Below are 20876 nucleotides of genomic sequence, written 5' to 3' on the forward strand. Positions count from 1 at the left end.
CAGAAACCATCCTGCCCTACAGCCCCCTCCTCTTTCATTGAGTGTGCAAGCGTTCCATTTTTTTTAACAAAGGGGAAGAATCCTCTTCCTTCATCTTGGCTGGCAAATGCTGGTGTGGTCAGGGCATCCAGGAAGTTGTGATGACTCCCTTCGACCAGCCCTTGACTCTGTGTGTGTGCCTTCCACAGCCTTTTGTACTTTGTACAGTGTGAGAGCAGACAGGGCAGTGGTCAGCTGAGTCCCATTCCTGTAATGGAGAAACTGCTGTAATCTGACAGGCTCTGTGTCCGTCTGTCTCCACTGATAAGATCTCTGGAGAGCCTGGAATGAACCAGAAGGAAGTCATGCTGTGCAGGGCTTCTTGGTCTACCCAGCAACAAAATCAGAATTTTCCTACTACCAGGCAGAGCATGGAAATTTTAGATACCTTGCTTGTGGGAACACAAACCTGGTGGCTCTTTGAGACAGTTGGAAGGACCATGTTCCTATGAGCATAGATATGGGATGTTAATATTAGCTCGCTGCAGAGTTCATGTGTCACTGAGTGAAGCGTAGTAGTTTATTTTGGCCTCAGGCCACGGAAATGTCCTTGCTCTAAATGAGAGAAACTCATCCAAAGTCAGTAGCTGTCCCTGCTTGCTTCAGGGCTGAATTCAGTCCGAGTTGTGCAAAATTCAGGAGAGAATCACTGAAAAATAAGGATGAGTTAGGACATGCTGTGCGTTTATCTAATGACAAATGGAGAGGGAACCATGAGGGCTATTTATTATGGAAATGATCCCCCGACTGTTTACACTCCTTCTCTTCCAGCATCTGAATTCTCAGAAGTTCCTAAATTCCCACCAAAAGTGCAGAATGTTGGTTCTGTCTGATCTGCTGGAATACAGATGTTTTATCTTTTTTCAGCATTTTCAGAGGGTAGGAGTACTTAATTTGTTTCCTCTCTATGGAGTCATCCATATGTCCAAGTGACATTGGGAGCTGGTTGTAGATGGCAATAAAGAAGGGGTTGATTAGCAACTGGCATTTCAGTTTGAAAGAAGGAGGTAGGAGTCAACCAGCCCTTTCAGCTGGACCCCAGGGAAAAAACTTGCCTTCTTCCAGGCTTCTTGCCCATTTCTGAAGGCCTTATGGCTTTTGAGGCAGTCTGCAGCCCTTTGCATGGACCGTGTTGGGAAAAGCAGGCTTGCTCCGGGTTTCCTTGGTCTCTTAGAGAAGAGTCCAGCAGAGGGAAAGCATTGTACAAAGGTTTTTCAGATACCAGCATTGAAAAGGAAGGATTCAGTATCTGCTGCTAGATTTTGAAGTCATACAGTTCATGCATCCTGTTCTTGATAGTCTCTGCAATCTGTGCAATCTTTGGTGCTCTCTGTCTATGCTTGAGGCCCTTCTGCATAATGCATATATTATAGACAGGTTTGAGGGACATGTTTAAGCAAGCTCTGTGGCTTCTCTCCCCACCCTTTTAGCATACTGTGATGGAGCAGATTTCCCTGTCATCTCATGAATGCGCTCCTGACAGTGTAGCCATGCTCATTACTGCGTCTGCCCGGTGGAACTGAGATGCCTTGATGAAGTTCAGCCAATTGAAGGCAATTGTATGAGGTTTAACAAGGCTCAGTGCCAGGTCCTGCACTTGGGTCACAACAACCCCAGGCAACACTACAGGCTTGGGGAAGAGTGGCTGGAGAGCTGCCTGGAGGAAAAGGACCTGGGGGGTGCTGGTTGACAGCCGGCTGAACGTGAGCCAGCAGTGTGCCCAGGTGGGCAAGGAGGCCAATGGCGTCCTGGCTTGTATCACGAATAGTGTGGCCAGCAGGAGCAGGGCAGTGATGGTGCCCCTGTGCTTGGCACTGGTGAGGCCACACCTCAAATATTGTGTTCAGTTTTGTGCCCCTCAATACAAGAGGACATTGAGATGCTGGAGTGTGTCCAGAGAAGGGCACCGAAGCTGGTGAAGGGTCTAGAGCAAAAGTCTTACGAGGCACAGCTGAGGGAGCTGGGGTGGCTCAGTCTGGAGAAGAGGAGGCTGAGGGGAGACCTTATTCCTCTCTACAACTGCCTGAAAGGAGGTTGTAGTGAGGTGGGTCTTGGTCTCTTAGGTCACTAGTGATAGAACAAGAGGAAACAGCTTCAAGCTGCATCAGGGGAGGTTTATACTGGATATAAGGAAAAAATTATTTGCTGAAAGAGTGGTCAGGTGTTGGAACAGGCTGCTCAGAGAGGTGGCAGAGTCACTATCCCTGGAGGTATTTAAACGAAGGGTAGATGTGGTGCTTGAGGATATGGTTTAGGAGGCATGGTGGTGTTGGGTTGACGGTTGGACTTGATGATCCTAGAGGTCTTTTCCAACCTTAATGATTCTATGAAAGAGTTGGTGAAGCATTGTCCTGCCTTGACCTGCCTGCAGGAACAGGGTGAAGCAGTCACAACTCTGGCAGCCAACCTCTTTGCAGGCCACCAGTAGAGCTTGCAAATTCAGCCTGCACCAGCATGGTTGTCATGCTGAATTGTCAGATGTGTGTTCAGTGCAGATGTTCTTCAGCCACTGCTCGCCATTGCAAGTGTTTTCTGTGCTTGTTCTTAGAAACAAGTGTGTGCACTGGCAGAACGAGGTCTCGGGAAAGGACCTTAGTGTTTTGGGAGTCAAAGCTTGGGATTACTAGCCTGCAACCATCTACCTTACTCCTTGTGATCATGGGCATAGACTATTCCAGTGACTTAAGTCAATGAGCTCCGGTATCCTTTTCTGAGCCATCACTTCCTGGGCTTGGAGAGCTCATGCAGCTGGCTGCAGGCAGGACAGCACTGCCATACAGATGCTTTTCTTAGGGAATCTTAATGAAATAATAATAAGAAAAGAACATGCCAGAATTAAAGGATAATTGGGTAGGCAGAGGAATAAACAGAAACTCAGAATTAAAAAATTGTTTGCAGTGATGAAATATTGGGGTTTTTTAACCAGAAGTTGTGTGTGCTTTGTCTCAGCAGGATGAAGATGGTTGGTGCCCTGCTGGTTACGTTCTGGCTGTGCATGGTCACCCTCGGCAGCAGCTCGGGTAAGAACATGGCATGTGGTGGGTCTGCCCACATATCATGGGAAGAGCTGATCTTAGGCCAGAGAAACAAAACTGGCAGCAGGGATTTTTAAGCATTTACAGTAGTCCTGGATGAAATGGTCGTGTGTGAAATACTTCAGCAAAATGCATGAACACAATGTTAGTTCTGTGTGGATATTGTATAATGCTTCCGTAGAGGGGCTATGAGCATGGTGTAAACAGGTGCATTAGCAAATAACAATAAACACCACCTTGACCTAAAAGTGCTTTGCGAAATCAAGCTGCCCAGTTGATCAGTAATGTTATTCCCCTAATGCAAGGGGTGAAACCAGGACTTGGCACGTGGCGCTGACTTGTCACTGAGTTGCAGGCAGGACCTGGGCTTGAACCTGAACTCTGCTATTGCTGGTTGGATCCGGAGGGCGTTGAGATTCCGGCTCTCAGATTCTGACTCGTGCCTCAGCAAAGCAAGAGGAGGGGTGAACCTCTTGAGTAAGAGGAGCTCTCATACCCATCTCACTGAGTCACTTTCCTGACAGGAAATTTGTTGTCATGCTCGCAGCTCCTTTGGCACACATTCAGCTCAGCTCTTGTGAAGAGGCAGATTGTGTGCGTCTCTGCTCCGGACTTCCTATTTGGGGGTGGAAGGAGACAGCATGATTTGCAGGAGGCGAGTGGAAAGGGGGAGGGATGAAAGAACAGACACTGGCTTTATAGGGGAAAAAAGCTCAGAATAAGGGCTATGCGGGGGATTGAGCAAGTCCCCCTGTGAGCTCTTGCCCCTCTGTAGTGCTGGTAAACAAGCGGATATAATACCCTGAGCAGATGAACAGGTCGTGTATCGTTGTCTCTTTGACCATGCTGAATTATTGGGGCCAGATTCACAACACACACCTCAGCAAGGTTCATCTTGGTGTAGGGCTCATAGCAGAGGCTGAAGGCTGAGAGGCTTTTCCCCTTTGGTTGCCCGAGCGCTGCAGGCATTCACAGGAGGGTGTAGTCTTCAGTAGGGGATGTCCCATCCTGGCTAGCAGGGACCCAGCGAAAGCGGTGAGCAATGGGGAAAATAACAAAGGAGAAAAAATATATGGACCAGGACTCCTTCACTAAGCCCTAGTTATAGTTAGTAGGAGTGCCTGGGGAAGGAGGGACCCAGCGGCACGGATCGCCGCTGCTCGCTGGGAAAATCCCTGCTTTGTGTGTGCTTCTGGACGTGCTGTTCTGCTCTCCACCAACGCAATATCCTCCTCCTGAGGCAGCGTTACAACAGCCCGTGTGCAGTCATCTCGGGTTTTTTTTCAGAAATGGGAGGTAGGTACAGTTGAATTGGGATTGCCCAGGAAATGTTAGAGCAACTCTAAAAGCTGAGACTGTCAGCTGGGAGCTGTGAAATGAGCACCCTGGCATTTGGGTCACACAGCCTCGTGTCAATTGATCTGGCAGAACTCTGCATGCATTTTTGTGAGGTTTTTGGTGCTTTTGCAATATTCTTCCTGGGGGACAGGTTTTCTCTACAGGATGGTTGGAGCCCTTGTAGAGCGCTGCAAGAACATAAGTGTCCAAGGGTGGTGATGCATGGGACACGTGATCAGTTAAAATACATTTCTTTTGCAAATCCACTGTAGTGTAAGTGTTTAACTTTCTGCAGGTCTGTTGGTGACAGACCCACTCTTCAGTTCAGAGCTCCCTTTTTGTTCCATGGACATCCTAAACAGCTTTGGGCTGTCAAAATGTCTTTTGTTATTCATGACGGGCTGTTCGTACTTGGATGGAGAGGCAGCCGTCTGTGCAACCCTCTGTTACACTGTGGGGTTTCCTGGGACTGGCACCAAAAGGGGATTGGAGCTCATTTCACCCTTGCAAAATTGAAAACACAGACTAGCGTGGGAGACCGGACATGCTCTGATAATGTTACAGCATTTGGGCTTGGTTTTGATTCTCGGAGCGGGGAGCGTAGGTGAGGGGAGTAGAGCAGGGGTTATCTGGAATGAATGCAGAAGGGCTGTGCACAGTCTGCAGCTGCAGCAGTGATCTCCTAACACCAAGCAAGGGCACGGAGATGAGTAGCTCTCATTGGGGAACCTAGCTCCTGGGATATTTAAGGTGTATAAGTTGGTAGGGATTTGTTATTTCTGTTGCATCTTTTTCTGTGGGCATGTGTGCTGTATTGTCAGGACCAGTCTCTCTCCAGCTCAGGCTGGCTGGGGTCTGGGGAAGGCTGGAGGCAGGGGCAGGAATTCTGTCATGGTTTGCTGCCACTTCTTCTGCCTGCCTCTGTGGCCCTTCCCAGGGAAGCAGCATGGTCAGCGGCACTGACCAGACTGCCCCAAGCCAGGGGTACCGGCTCTGCTGAGTCCTGAGCTCTCTGAGCTTACAGAGGGGGTGAAGAGCAAACATTTACTAAATTTCAGCTATAAAACACCAGCACTACTCCAGCTATAATATAGATGACCTTTCAATCTAGTTCAGCCAGGATGGCTGACAGTTGCCCTGGCAGTGTGTCAGAAAGCTTCTGTGCTGTACTTCACCCTGCTCTTACTGGGGAGAAAAATCTGCAAACTTTTTATTTTTCCTCCAAGAATTTTGCCAACAGCACTATGGCTCTAAACATCCATTCTTTGGGCTCTGCTGTTTCTGCAGCACGTGGAGGCTGGTGCTGAAACGAAATCATTTGCTGAAAGGAAGCAGCAAGCTGTAAGAGGAAAGAAATGTGATCTGAGTAGTGTACAGTCTCAGAATTGGAGTCTGAGACTGAATTTGTGCTGAGTCTGCTACTCACTCGTGCCGTATGCGTGGGCAAATCTCTTCTGGTCTCGATACTATACATGATCTGCAGTTCCTGGGTTCGAATTCCTTACTTGTGACCTTTGGGGGACACTGTTTGCAATGGTGCTTGAGGACCTCTGCTTTCCTTGCCTCAGCTAAGCCATCTTTAAGATGGAAAAAAGGCTTCGATCTCTGCACTTGTGTTGTAGGATGTTTAATGAACCCAGATGTTCTAATACCCAGAGAAGGGTAGTAAAACCTGGTGAACCTAATTTTGGTCCTACAATGACTTCTTTGGCACTACTGAAGTCATATAAATATATACTGGCTTAAAAGAGATGAAAAACCAGTCAGACAACAAACATAACAGCCATATGAATATGGAATAATGTTATCTTCTGATTTCCAAACAAAGCTGGCCTACGTTAGATACCAACTTATTTAGAAGATGTAACTGTAGTTGTGCTCCTTGTTCCATTCTTCTCCCTCTGCTAACCAGGCTGCTCTCTCATTCTCCAAGAGCTCCCAGCTTTTGCAGGGCAAGGGTTGGGGAGAGCGTCACAGTTAGAGTTGTCTTGGGGAATTAGAAAAGCAGAAGACTATCGCTGCTAGGAGAGGAAAAGCAGCCTCAAGCTAATTACGTAAAAGACCCACCTAGTGTGAACAGGTGACTGCTGTGCATAGTCCTTTGGTGGGAAGAAGCATCGTGTTTGCATAGGAAACTACTCTGACAGCTCCCACAGGGGCTATCAGATGGGCTGTGTGGTAGGATAAGCCCAGGACTGGGGCCAGAGGGAGTGACACCCCAGGAGATGGAACACTGCCCGGAGTGACACCCCAGCATGGCAGGCAGTAGCTGTAAGGCAGCCAGGAGACTCTGTCCTGGGAGTTTAATTTCAGGCTCTGCTGTTATTGCCTGGGTTCTGAGCATGTCACTTACACTCCCCTGTACCAGAGGCTCTCAGGCACTGGTTTTGTCCCCTCTGAAGCTGGGTTCAAAGTGACAGGCATCGCCAGTGCTTCTGGATTCAGGTGGTAGCTGGAGCAGCAAAAGTCTGACCGCAGCAAGTCAGAAACCAAGGTCTGGCTCTGGAGGTCAGAGCTGCTGCCTGCACCATCTCTCCTGAGTGCTGATCTGTGCTGCGTGTCTCACACTTAGCAGAGAGGCCAGGGGAAATCTGCAGATTAATAAATTACTGTCTGTAAAACACTTTGAAGATGGAAAGCCCTGCGAAACTACTCAGGATTATTACTATATAGCTCTTCTTCTACTGATGGGGTTCCAGTGGCCTTATTTTCCTTATGATTTGTGACAGCCCCAGAAGCTGAGAAGCTTATTTTAGTGTGTAAAGTCAAAAGAAAAATAGATTAAACTGTATTATTGTTTTCTAAAGAGACTAAATCCCTCCCCCATCATCTTCTCCTGGGATTTCCTGACTTCCTCCTACTCTTCCAATCTCAGCTTCTTGCTGTCCTAATTTAGGACACGATTTTATAACTATCCATACCCATCTGTGAGTTACTGTGGTTGTAGAAGTTTATGGAGCTTGGGGGCATGAAGTTATTCAACACCGAGGGTGTTGAAAGGTACATAGACCTGAAGTGGATGGAGATAAAACCTGCAGAGCAGAGCTGGTCTGGGTGCAGATGTGTAACCACAGCCACCAGCCTCCCTCCGCACCAGCCAGAGTCGTGCCCGCGGAGGAGATAAGACCTTGCTTCTGCTTCTTGTCAGCTGAGGAAATACGTTGTGAGGGGTGAGGTTTGTGCAGGCGTCAACAGGACGCGACCCGTCTGCACAGAAGTGCAGAAACGTATGGAAGAAAGCAGCCTGTTTTGGGTGTATTGCTGATGAGATATTGGACGGTTGCTTTTGCGACTGTGTATATCAAATAGGGCATCAGGGGACATCGGGGACCTCTTTCCTGTTCTCTTATCCATCATGCCCCCGGTTGCAGCTGCGTGGTTGTGCGCTCAGTATCATACATTTTATTGCACACAAATGACTTCTGCCGGGCTCGTAGACCCTTACGGTGCATTTTACTGCCTGCTGCATTTTTTTCAGTTCCTGTCCTCATCCCAGAGCAACTGCTGCAGCACTGGGTTTCTTTTTTTTTTTTTTTTTAATGCAGGCATTCCTGTGGATGTTTGTGGTGGGCAGTCCAGAACTGTTGACTGGATTTTAAAACAGGCAACAGAGACCCAGGCTAAGTGCAATAACTAGGCTGCATGGGTTTAACTAAGCAAGCCTGTGGCAGAGCCAGGAGTTGAGCCTGGACCTTGGCAAGTCCCAGTCTGGTGTCCTATGCACACAGAGAGCCCCTGCCAGCTTAAGCACAGCTCTATGGTAGTGCTAATCCGGTAAACCTCCTTTTCATGCTGCCTCTCCTACAGATGATTTTGCAGCAGGCCGTTCTGTTTCCTCTCTCTCTTTCTCCTCCTCCCATGCTGCTCTGCTTTACTTCATGCATGAATTTCCTCAATGAAGTGGGATGGAAAGTAGCTATTTGCTTCTTTTCTCATTCAGGCTTTGAAGCAGTTCATACCCCTACCTTTATCATTTTGATCTCAGTTTAAAAAAAAAGCCTCCAGCAAAACATGTCAAGCTTGGTAGAGAAAAATGAGTACTTTTTCTTTTTAGGCCCAGTTACTGGAGGTAACCAAAATACTCAGTGCCACATACAGTAAACACAGCCTTACACACATGGAGAGGGAAGGTATGGAGCTCACTGTGGAGTTCTAGAAGAGACAAAAGACCCTACCCCTCCCCATGTTACCTACGGAAACTTGGAGTCAGGAGCTATGCAGTGAGGTTAAGACAGGCCCTTTTTGGTGTATTTCCACTGGAAGTCAGATTATAAATTCTTGCAGAGTTTGTGCAGCTTCCAGGCTGAGCCTACAAGGCAGTGTTTGAGGTACAACCAGTTTTTAGGCATTCTCTGACCACTGTTTCTGCTGTGGAGATAGTGGGAGCAAATGGTGAGAGCTAGCTGATCTTGGCTAGGGCTAGCCCAAGTTCTCTGTCATTCCCACCGATTTCAGTGTGTCTGGGTCTGTGACTCTTCTCCAAGTTCAGGGAAGATGGTCTCATTTGCTTTGTTCAATGCTACCCTCCCTCCGCTATGGTGTACAGTCTGGTGGGATGCGTTTCCCATGCGGTCTGTTGCCCTGACGCGCTGCCTTATTGCTCAGCTGCTGAGCAAAACACAGGGGCGGGAGCATGCTGCTGTGGGGTGGTCTTGTGCAGGATGCACATGTGAAAGGAAAACCACAGACGCAGTGGAAGAGTGGGTGCTCCTGGTATTGGCGTAAATGGAAAGCGCACCCACGTGTGGCTGCTGGCCACAGCTGGTACCTTCTGTGTTCACAGTGCTACTCTTCTGTTCAGCCCAACTTCCTCTGCTTCCTTCTCACTGAACACTGTGAGCTTGAAAAAAGGGGGGGGGGGGGGAGTTTTTTTTAAGGTACTAATGATTAAATCTCCCATAATCACTTTGTGTGACCAGCTTTTTCTACCTTATTGATGCTGATTCTTGCATCAAGCTAACCGCTGGCCTGGCTGTGCTCCCTGGGTGAAGGCTGACTCATATCAGCTTTGCTTTAAGATAATGCAGCAGGGGTGGCCGAAGAAAGTAGGAGGCTGTTGAGAGAGTGCACCCCCATCTGATGCTAATGTTCAAATGGTGTAGGGAAGAGGGGTCTGCAGTGTCATTCAGCTGGCAGCATTGATGGCTTCACGTCGTGCTGCCACTGCATGGTCCCAGTCTGTGTGCAAGGTGGGCCTCTCCCAAAATTAGAGGTAAGAAGGGCACATCAATTTGGTGAATGGCAGTGTAATTTGTGCTGGCATGATAGATGGCCTCTCACAAGAACGGCTTTTTATTATTTCTTCACAGAAATATTAACTAGGGGAAGCCTTTGTAGCCCCAGGGGAGGACCAGGGCGGGAAGGGGTGGAGGTGGTGTGCAGCTGGTAGAGTTTTGGTGGTTGAGGTTGAGGTACTCAAAATGACTGCATAGAAATACTAAACTGTGGAGAAAATGGGATGGCATTTCTTGATGTGGCCTTACTCTGGTTTTCTTTTTTGATCCGCGGGTTAAGCAGTTTATCTCTTCTTGAAAAATCCAAATAATTGTACCAATTTCACCTGTGTTTTGACTGTGTGGGTGCTTATAATGGGTGCTGCAGATGGATTTCAGGTGTGTGCCTTCAGAGCTCTGTTCCCGAGGGGGTAAATCAGTGCAGTAAGTGAAAGGTTGGGCAAGGTTTCCAGAAATGTCTGTTTTCACCTTTATGCAGCTGAGCAACATAATTATTTTTTTCTCCTCTCCTTTAATTTTCTGCTTTTCATCTGGAGAAGCCACTTTCTTCAGTTTTGTTTGGCTTCTGAGAAAGAGTCTGTTTTGGGATACCTGCTGTTTAAGGGCATGGCAGCACCAGATTCAGAAATGGGACAGATTTGACTATTTCTATAACAGAAGAGGTTTCCGTCCCGTGTTATCAGTAGCAGATAGCCCTATGAACACAGATTGCAACGTAACAGTCCAAGCAAGGAAGATACTCGAAGTTAACTTTACCAGTTCACCTAGATCCCAATGTGCATCAGGGAGGGGCAGTAGTGCAGCAGCCTGCTCTTATCTTTTTCTCAAGACACATGAAATCAAGATGGGCATCTTTGCAGACAGAAAGGCCAGGGTACTTTCTCTTCCAATATTGGAGGTGGGTGTTTCCTTCTAGCATGCAGCCTCCCTCCAGTTTATATAATCCTCATTCCTTTTCCCAAGCAGGGCTGTGGAAACAAGACTGTCTCTTGACTTTCTTCCCGCATTGTCTGTCACAGGTAGGTATTACGGGTCACAGACTGCCCTGCTGTGTGATTACAGAGCACCCAGCAGTAAGAGGGGTCAGTTGAGGCATCTGCGATACACCTCATCAGTAATGAGAAAAAGATGGCTTCTTTCAAAAGTGTTTTGCAGAGGCATTTCTAGGAAGATGCATTTGTGGGATGGTGAATTTTTAGAGAATTTTATTGTATCCCTCAGTTATGTGTGTAGTGCTCCATTTGCTGCAGCATGGAAGGGACCAAGCAGCTGCATATACCTCTCCCATCTCTTCACTGGTTTCTATCTGTTAGTGAACCTCTGAAGTCAGAGCATGAATACTGATCCTACTCAATTTAATCAGGAGCTGCTCTTAACTCCAATGGCTGTTTTGTGCGGGAGACGTTTCAAGAGAGAAGAAACTCTCTTCCCCGGCTTAGTGAAAAGAAGTGTGAGTTGCTGCAAATGGGCACAGCACCATAGAAGTCAGTGCTGTTTCTCACATTTAGAACTGGGTCCTTGGATCTTCTTTCTGCAATGTCCTCCCAAATATTGTTACTGGAGTCAGGATATATCAGACTCTGTGTGTGTCTGTATGTATATATTTTTTAGTGGGAGCTGCTTTAGGCCAGTGAGGTTCAGTGTGAGGTCATGCCATTTTTTTCAGGCTATCTCTGGTTTAGACTGACATCCAAGTAGCTGCATGCTGATATGAGCAGCAAATAGGCTCTGAATATCCAATAAAGGTTAAAATAGTGGAAGGGGCACACAGGGAGCTGTTGGATGCAAATAAAATTATACTGCTAATAATGCGAGTATCCCCTTTGCTTTACATGTGTGTGGGGTGTGCAGCCGTCTGTCTGGGCTTGACTCATCTCCTGGGATCTGCTCAAAAGTGCTACCACAGCAAAGGATATTGTTGGCACAGGGAGAAGAGCCACATCGTAGCTGAGGAGGAAGAGGCTCACAAAGGTGTGTGAGGGCTGCCCTACGGTGCTCTTGCATGCTGTGTCAGGCAGAGCCCAGCTATCTTGGGCATAAAACACCCCAAAAGATAGAAATAGCAATACTACTGTCAACATGGCGTGGGGAGAAGGGAAGTCATGCGAAGTGCAACAACTTCTGTACGCAGCGTTTTATGTGTGAAGGAGGCCTTGCTTCAGCCTGTGGTGTTTCTGCCATCTCTGTTGTGAGCAATGGGTCGTGGCTTTGCCCCCTGAGCCCTCAGAGCTGTGCTGGGCTGGCTTTGCCCTGGCAGCCAGGAGGAGGCCTTGCCAGCAGGGCGGCAAGCACAGCTGGTGATCACAAGCCGCACAGCTGCTTGTGCAGTCTGTGGTGTAGCTGCTCATTACCAGCATGGTTGTATGCTGTGTTGGGGTGCATCTCTGAGCACGTAGCACCCCAAGGCAGGATGCGCGTGGGGAGCCTTAGGACTAGCTGTTCAGTGTGACACTGTTCCTGAAGCCAGGCAGGTTAGACAGCTCTGAGACAAAATCTCCAGGTACAGCTCTTATAGTAAAGAACAATAACATTTTCCTCTTCCCCAGCCAAGAAGACAAGGCCCATACATTACTTTTGAGTAGTCTAGGAAGAAAAAACAATAAAATAGTTGTATTTATTTTCAATAATTCATTCAGGTAGAACGGGTAAGTAGTTTTACAGTGCTGATTTATGAGCTGTTGCAGAATGTAGGAGCTGTTCATGGTTGCAAATTTCATTGATCTTTACTCCAAGAATTTCAGTACTGTAATGTTTTACATAGTTCTCTTCCTCTCTAGTCCTTCCATTTGAAGCAATAAGGACAATTTGCCTTTATGCAGCCCAAGAGGAGACAGTGAAGTCAGGTGCTGGGAAGAGGACCTGGGTGTCCTGATTTACAGACCCAGGTCTGCTCCTTTAAGAGGGAAAGCCTTTCTTTATAAAAACAAATGCCACCCATCCATGAATAGTAATTAGTGCTTTATCATGCAATTAGTGGGCAGTCTTTGGCATAGGCTCATTTGTCTCATTCTAAGGAAACTTCACCATGCCTAATCCAGTAGCTTGATCTCACCAGCATAAAGCAGCGTACTGGTTCCAGTTGGCCTTGACCATGGTGGTGACTGGTGACTATGTGCCTTCCCATGGTATAAGGCTTCCAAAAGTGGTTTGGTCTTTCAAAATGAGCCTTGGCGCTGGATGTGGTAGAAGCCATACTGGATGATGCTGTGCAGTTTTGAAAGAAATATCTATATATTCCTTAGATGACAAGCAATAGCACTCCAGCCATTTGGGTTTGGAGTTCCTACTAGCAAATACTTGTACTCTGGGTAACTTCACTGCCTCTTCCTAGTCCAATTCACTCTCTTCCTCCAGAAGTAGCACTCTGTCATACGGGTGTTTGGCATACCACAGGAGGAGGAGTGTAGTTTGCGTTTACATTTATGTGTAAAACCCGCCAGAAAACATTTCTATTCTTACTGGCCCAGATCCCTCCTCACTGTGACTAACCATTGCTGAGCCACAGGAGTTAGCATTGCTGCCTTTAAGTGCTATGGGCCTGTCTTAAAGGTTTATCTCTTTGCTTTTCTTAATTAAGTATGAATTTGGGGCCAAGCTACATCCCACTGTCTATTTAAAGAAGATAAAATGCTAAAAATTCTGCTTTGGGCCTGTGAGGTCAGTTCAGAAGAACTGGGCTCAAAGAGCATATTGTATTCTGTTTTTCCTCTTGGTCCCAGTTCTTCTAATATCAGCAAACCGGAGAGGCTTTGCAGTGTCATCTCTGGTGTGCCTGTGATATGCTAAGACACCGCTCCTGAGGACCACTGCAGGCAGCGCACCTCTCTCCTGTTTGACTCACTTTGGGCTCTCAGATGTCAGGCCACCCTAGCTAATTCCCCCCAGCAGCTACAAGAGATGTGCTGGGAAGCACGCCTTGCCACGCTCTGCTTTGTCAGCGTGGGGAGACAGGAGGTGCAGTGACAGGAGCTTGTCTGTGTGCCTCAGCTGGTGCTGGCAGTGCAGGTTGCTCTCAGGTTTGCTGACACCCTGGTACTGTGCTTTGCTTGCACTGAGTCCCTTTGTGACTGGGCATCCTGATGGGTAGGAGGAATGGAGTGGAAAGGAGCACTTGGAAGAGAAATGGTTTTTGATTGTGCTGTTTGTCCTGAAACTACTCATTAATGACAAGAATAAATTAAAAAAAAAACACCACCACCGCACTGCAGAGCTTTTTCTTATGCTGACCAGTTTCTATGTCAGCCTGTGTCTGCTGTAAGCCGCACTGAGCCTGTTGAACTGTGCTTGGGGACTGCGCCTGGGAGTCCCTAAGGGAACCTGCTGCCACCTCCTCAATACTGTCTCTCCTGCCCCTCAGCCTCCCTTCACAAACTTTACTATAAACAGTTGCTACATGTCACTTATTAGTGCCTGTATGCTCTGTCTTACCATAGTGTGCACAGTTGACACATGAATCTGTCACAGGAAAGACAGCCCTCACTCCCAGAACCCACAGTCCATCTTCTTCTGGCAGGGGCAATGGTCCATAGCTCTAAGGGAGGGTTGATGTTTGCATTGTTATTTTTTTTTTCCCCTCTTATTTCAACACCTTCATTTCCCTCTTCCCTGTCACTGTGCAAGGATGCACACACACCTCTAGCATTGTTTTAATCCAATCCAGATTTTATCTTCCCACACAATATTTTAGGGTTGAATTTTTTTGGATCTCCATAGGAAGCCTGCTGTTATGCAGGAATACCCTGTCCTATCCTATTGTCCTGATAGGGGATAAATAGCTTGGAAGAAATGTAGGAGGTGTTCAAATGAAAGTAGAAGTTTGCAGGTTCTCTACAAATGAACACAGTATTCTTGCTCTGCTTTATAAAAGCCCAGCTTGCTTCCACTGAAAACACTAAGTTTTTGCCTGTGATTTTAATGTGGACAGGACCAAGGGCTGTGGGGAACATGGGCAGAACTTTTTTTCTCCTGTACACTTGCAAGCTAAGGTACCTTGTTCTTCCTGGCTGCAGAACGCTGTGATGACTGGGGTGTGGACACCATGAAGCAGATCCAGATTTATGAGGGGGAACCTGCCAAGATCAAATGCCCACTTTTTGAGACCTTCTTGAAGTACAACTACAGCACAGCCCATTCTGCTGGCTTAACCCTGATCTGGTACAGGATTGGGCAAGACCGGGATCTGGAGGAGCCCATTAATTTTCGTCTCCCAGACAATCACATCAGTAAGGAGAAAGACACCCTTTGGTTCTGGCCTGCTTTTCAAAATGACACTGGGAATTATACATGCATGCTCAGGTACGTTGTGCAGTGCAGCTTTAGTACGTCTTCAGAGTAATCGAAGGACTTTCATGGAAGCAGAAAAATTATGTTGTTAACACCAGATCTTTCTGTAGGAAGAAGGCCATTTACATAAGCATTAATGGGAGAAGAATGTTACAATTATAAGACCGCTCAGTGCTGAGCCAATTTATATCATAATAATGCTTGGAGCCTTGCAAACATTAATAAGCATGCTTCTCCTTGCTAGCTGCAAGTGTCCATGAAAATATTATTGCTGAGCCCGTGGCAAAATCCACAGGCAGTCATCATTAAGAAGTGATCTGTATGTCTAGGGTAAAAATAGCTTCAGATGCAGGGGTAATGTTTTGACTGCATGCTAATTTGGCAAAGATTCATGAAAATCAGACTTCTAGGAAATTAAAAGTGTGTCTAAGTGTGGTACAAAAGGAACATAGCATCTGCTATGCACTGAGCATGAGAGCTCTTTTTGATCATCTTCACGTTGTCTCTTGTTCATTATGTCTTTGACCCTATTATCTGCTTTACCAGCAGGAGACTAGATGTTGCCTGATAGTCATCTTTATAGGCTTTTCTGAGCTAGTGTGGCCATCTCTGATGGTGTTTTCTTTCCCATTTACAAATGAGTCAGCTAAGGCTGTGTATACCTCATCAGTACTATGGTGCTTGTTATTGCATATGTGATTTTTATTTTGTTCCACTGCTATAGGAGTAAACAAGTTTCAACTAATCAGCCCTATCCTCCTCTGTCCTTAGAAATACAACCTACTGCAGCAAAGTTGCCTTTCCCTTGGAGGTTCTTCCGAAAGATGAACACTCTTGTGTGAGCCATTCAATAAAACCCACTGAGGAGATGTTCTACTTGGAGCACACCAATGAGAAGATCATATGTCCAGATATTGATGGGTTTTACCCTGCTAGCGTAACACCAACTGTCAAGTGGTACTTGGTAAGAAGGGCTTATATGGGCAGTGGGGGAATGCAGTGTTGTATCTGAAACAGCAATGGTTGGCATGAGAATCATAGAGCTATGTTTCAGAGCATCCCCAGTGATGAAGCTGTTAATGAAGCTTTACTAATTTTAAAAGCTTTGTTTCCATTGATGTCAAGGGTAAAACTGCTCTTGGAAGGGAACTGAGAGCTAACACTGAGACTTCTTGACCAGCGTGCACAAGTGGATAATATTCTAGTAGGGGTTTAGGAACCTTAGTTCAGCTGCAGGCAGTATACCTCACCTGCTGTGTGAGCCAGTCACTATCCCTGTAAAGGAAACTGTGATTCATATTCCCTCTTCTGAAAAACAAAATCGAAAAACAAAACCAAAACCAAAGCAAACCCAAAAGCCCCCCCCCCAAACCAAGCAAACAAACAAAACCCACTACCACCCCCCAAAACAAAAACAAAACCCCCAAAAAACGAACACAAAACCACCCACCTGCTAATGAAAAGAACACCCTTTCCAATATCCTTTGAGGTCAGGAAATGAAGTTGTACATCAGGACTCTGCAAGGACTGTGGGTGCCCTGTTTGACACAATTCGGCAAATCATTTTGGTGGATGGATGGAACCATTCCTACCCCACCCTCCTTACTGCTCTGATAATTAGGCTGTCTCTAGCTGTCCTCAGGCTCTTGCCTACAGGATTACTAATTTTGACCTCAATGTTTTTCTCTAGGTGTGGATGGCTTTAGTCAAGAGAGAATAAGAATTCTCAGGGGATGTGCAGCCAGAGGGTTATGAGACTGAATTCTCGAACTGCTTATAAAGTGCTTTTGGATTTCTAGATAGAAGCTTCTGTACGAGTGAATTTAATAATAAAGAAAGTTGGCAACAAATATATCTAATGATTTAAAAAAAAAAAAAGCCACCCCAAAAGAAAAGTCCCAACTCTAAAACCCTTCAGGAAAAACTTACTTTTGTATCCAAGAGAAGAAGTTTCACTCCAGTAGTTGAAATGGTTTACTTGTACTATTCATTGAAATTCACATCTCAACAATCAATTAGCAGGATGAAACAAAAAGCCCCATGGAAATAATTTTTCAGGCAGCAAGTCATCCCATGCCTAATAAAAATCATTAAGACAGGGGTCATATACCTTTTTAAACTGCCCCATTAGGATGTATCTGATTTGGAAATGTACCATTCAGAAATAATCTCTTAGAAAATGTGCACATCTTTGTCATAAAACCCAATCAAGATGTCATCTGCATAACCCCTTCCTGAAAAGGTATCTCTAGCTTGGTACTTGGCAGAGGTTTCCTGCCTTGCCTGACAGAAGAAGAAGAGTTATTATGGTTTCTGTACTACAGATTCTCATTTGCCCGTTGCCAATTCTGGGGCCTCATCCTCAGCTGAAGTCAGTCAGGGTAGCTTGATTAGTCTCGAAAGAGTTAGACACGCTGACATCAACAGGGGACATGTCCTTTAGTTTTAGCATCCATTTGTGAATACATCAGCATTTTATTCCTGCCTCTTTACTTTCACTCTTCACACTGCTGAGGTGCTCACCTTGATTGCAAATGTACTTCTGGATCAGAGATCTCTCTTTTATAAAATTGTCTGTGTTTAAGGTGGGATAAAACTGTTAGGGTCATCTGCTTCATCACTTCATTTTCAAGGTGAATGTACCAGTTTGTATTCCAACATGCTCGAAGTTCATGGTATTTAGGTCCGACCTACATCACAATTCCAAGTATCATATTCATAGTTTAAATCCAGAACTTTGTAGTAGCATTTAAACCAATATCTTACTTTTGAATCCCAAAACTCAAATGTTTTTTCTACCCAACTCCAGAACTGCAAGTTGGTGAATGGCTTTTATGAGCGATACCCCCAAGGGCCCAAGCTTGTCATCGGCTTTGTCCGCAGTGTATATAAAGGGAATTACACTTGTATTGTGACATTCAAGGACCATGGAAGAACCTATAATCTCACCAGAACCATAATGATGAAGGTGGTGGGTAAGAATTACTTTAAAATATATAAAATGCAGGTGGATAACTTCCGAAGTGGTGAAAACAGCTGGAAGGGTCTGTCATAGGACCATCTGTGGTTGTGCTCAATCTGCATTGCCCAGGTGACATGGTATATTTTTGCTTGCTGCGGTCAGCCTCCTGTGACTGCTCAGGATGTGTTGCACTGGAGGTCCTACCTGTCACCGTGTCAAATGCCCCAAACAACACAGGGGGTGACCAGGCTTAGGCTGGTGAGGTACAGCCCATGAGATGGCCAGGGGTACCCTCTGCTGGCATGTGAATGCATAACCCTGGCACTCCTCATTTTTTGCCTCCAGTGCACTTTACTCCTCATTATTTGTGGGGTTGTCCCACTATAGTCAACGTGCCTCAGCCTTCTTGCAATCTCAAAGCCTTGTATGCTGAGGTTGAGACTATTAATCAGCCAGGCAGGGCTCCAGTTACACAGCAGAGTGCTGGTAACAGCGACAGGTCCATCCCAGGCAAAAGGGCTCAGCCTACCTGCCAGGGAGTTGTAGACAGAGCTTAAAAACCTATTGAATGGTAGAGCACATGCTGAGTCCCATGGCAACTGCTGCTTTAAGAGCTGAATTAAATACTTGTGACAGAAAACATGTTTGTGTTTTGTTTTTTAGAAGCAGCCATAAAAAGAAACTGGTGCAGGTTGTGCCTTGTGGGAGATGAGGGGTATGGAGCTCTTCTGATGTGAGAGGCCCAAAAACTTGTATCTAGACTTACTTTGGAGGAGCCTCAAAGTCTGGGTGTGGTCCTGAGTTGGGGGACTAGGATTAGATTTCTCTTTGCATGGAACTCTGCAGCAGGATTGTATCACAAATTAGATCAGGGCATGCGCAGTGGGGTGTGAAGGCATCATGAGCGAAGCTGCAAGGACCCTAGGTTCTCATGAAGTCTGGGTCCCCGTGGCGGGGCTGTCTGTTCTCTCCCACAGGATCTCCAAACAAGGCCTTGCCACCACAATTCACCTCTCCAAATGAGAAAGTTGTCTACGAACTGGAAGCAGGTAAATTGCAATGCTTGCTGCCTGCTGTCACCACCCTGGCGGCCTGCCTCTGGGTTGGGGAGACCCACCCAGGCACAGAAGCTCTTCTCTTCCACTGCATGCCCAGAGCTTTACCTCGGAGAGCGCGTGGCTTGCGACAAGTTGCCTGCCAGAAAGCGTGGGCTGCCAGTTCTTAATGCCAGTATAGGGGAGCAAAGCTTTGCAAGTTTTTGCAAGCACAAATAAAGACAGATATTAAGACATGGAGATGCAGGACTGCAGCTGCAGAAGCAGACGGAACAGGGACCCTCAGCTGCCTAGAGAAATTCCTGTAGGACCTTGTCTCAGCCCTGTCCCTGGCTGTGGTTTGCTCCAACCCTCCCTCATTCAGCCCCTCAGTGGCTTCAGCCTTCTGACTACTTTTTGCTCATCTCCTCTTCCTTTCTGGCTGACTATTTCCTAATTAATGACAGCTGTCCTTTTGCTGGCCTCACAGCATTGTGTAACGGGGTACCATACCCCTTCCCCCACCCCATCTGTTTAGACTGATAGCTCTTTGGAGCGATTCCCTATATTGAGTGGCTCATGTCCCATTACATTGCTGTAATAAATGTGATGCCAATGATGATGATTAGCAGCAGAGTCTTCACTTTAAAGCACAGCTTTTTTTTTGCTCAGAAGGTCAGACTTCTTCCATTGTCACTCTGTAAGATAAAATCACTTATGGGCTGATCGCAAAGATATTCACGCTTCCAAGCCTGATCTTGAGAGTAAGTTAAATGCCTGAGCAAGTGTTCCCACACCAAAATGCTTTTGCAGAGTTGGATCCCTTGCTTTATGGCATCTGTCCCCTGTGCGGTGGGGATGATTAACACTGCCCAACTTTCCAAGGAAGTGGTTGGCATGGAGCATCTCCCTTTGGGTGGGTCACTTGGTGCAGTCAAGGAATTTTTAAAACCTTTGAAAAGACAGGATAGTTTTTCCTGTTTATTTTTCTGCCACAAATCAACATGCCTGGGATGTTAAACTGTTATCACGTGTGTGAAGGTGGATGCTGGCCTCACTCCATCCTGAAGGGAGGCAGAGCTCAGGCTGGTAGGATCACTAGAAAGCACAAAAGTCAGGGTGATGCTGTTCCTGCTTTGCAATACCTCACTGTGGTCCTTCCTTCCCAGGAGATGATCTTGTTCTGCCCTGTGAGGTTTTCTTCACCTTCCTGAAGGGCTCCCGGACTGAGGTGTGGTGGACCATAGATGGGAAAAACACAGATGATATTGTGGACCCCAAGATAAAAGTCACACAAAGGTAACATAGTAATGTGAACCTTCATTTGTATCTAACCGTCTCTTGGGCCCTGCAGAGGGGTGTGGGTGCAGGCATGCAACAGTCCCATTTTCCTTGCCAAGGGAGTGTGGAGCCCCCCACTTCCCTGTTAATCAGAAACCCCTGTGTCTGCACCTTGCTGCGATGAGCACCAGGAGCTCCAGGGAGGAGGCCTCCACACCTGGACAGTGTCCCATCTTACAGAAGGATTTTTGACGGAGCTTTGTTTACAAGTTCACGTCATCCCTTGTTCAGGTCCTGCTAGTGGTGCCAACAGCTGGTGCTGTTGTGGGAATTCTAAAACAGGGGCAGACAATTTTATTTAGAGGAATGTTTCCAAATAACAGAAATGATAAAAATATTTCAAAAACAGAGGCTGAAAACAAAAATGTAGCATTATACATAGTATCAATTAGGAGGGATGGAGATTCAGTTACATGAAGAACCTAAATGAGGTTGAGAGTCCCATTTGCTAGGTGCTGAATTACATGTGGAAGGCAGTCGCAGCCCCAGTCAATTTGCAAACCTACACAGAAAAAGGAAAGGCGAAAGGAAGTACTGTTATCCGTATTTTGCAGATGATAAGTCACACAAATAGAGACAAAGTGACTCATCCAGGATTGCACAGGGAATG

At 46.5% G+C, this 20876-nt stretch overlaps 1 protein-coding gene across 4 annotated transcripts in view; it reads left to right on the plus strand.

Annotated features, from left to right (window-relative positions):
* Positions 1-20876, plus strand: part of IL1RAP (interleukin 1 receptor accessory protein) — a 49173-nt gene that overhangs the window by 13668 nt on the left and 14629 nt on the right. For 3 of the 4 annotated variants that reach the window (XM_064457592.1, XM_064457589.1, XM_064457591.1), the window contains exons 2-7: positions 2992-3059; positions 14656-14941; positions 15701-15893; positions 17739-17904; positions 18869-18940; positions 20095-20224. In XM_064457592.1, the coding sequence (XP_064313662.1) occupies positions 2993-3059; positions 14656-14941; positions 15701-15893; positions 17739-17904; positions 18869-18940; positions 20095-20224 (914 nt within the window). In that variant the 5' untranslated portion in view covers position 2992. Of the gene's footprint in view, positions 1-2988; positions 3060-14655; positions 14942-15700; positions 15894-17738; positions 17905-18868; positions 18941-20094; positions 20225-20876 lie in introns of all 4 variants that reach the window. The other variant, XM_064457590.1, reaches the window with a different exon arrangement.

The sequence above is a fragment of the Phalacrocorax carbo genome, chromosome 7, assembly GCF_963921805.1.
Source record: "Phalacrocorax carbo chromosome 7, bPhaCar2.1, whole genome shotgun sequence".
Classification (NCBI taxonomy): domain Eukaryota; kingdom Metazoa; phylum Chordata; class Aves; order Suliformes; family Phalacrocoracidae; genus Phalacrocorax; species Phalacrocorax carbo.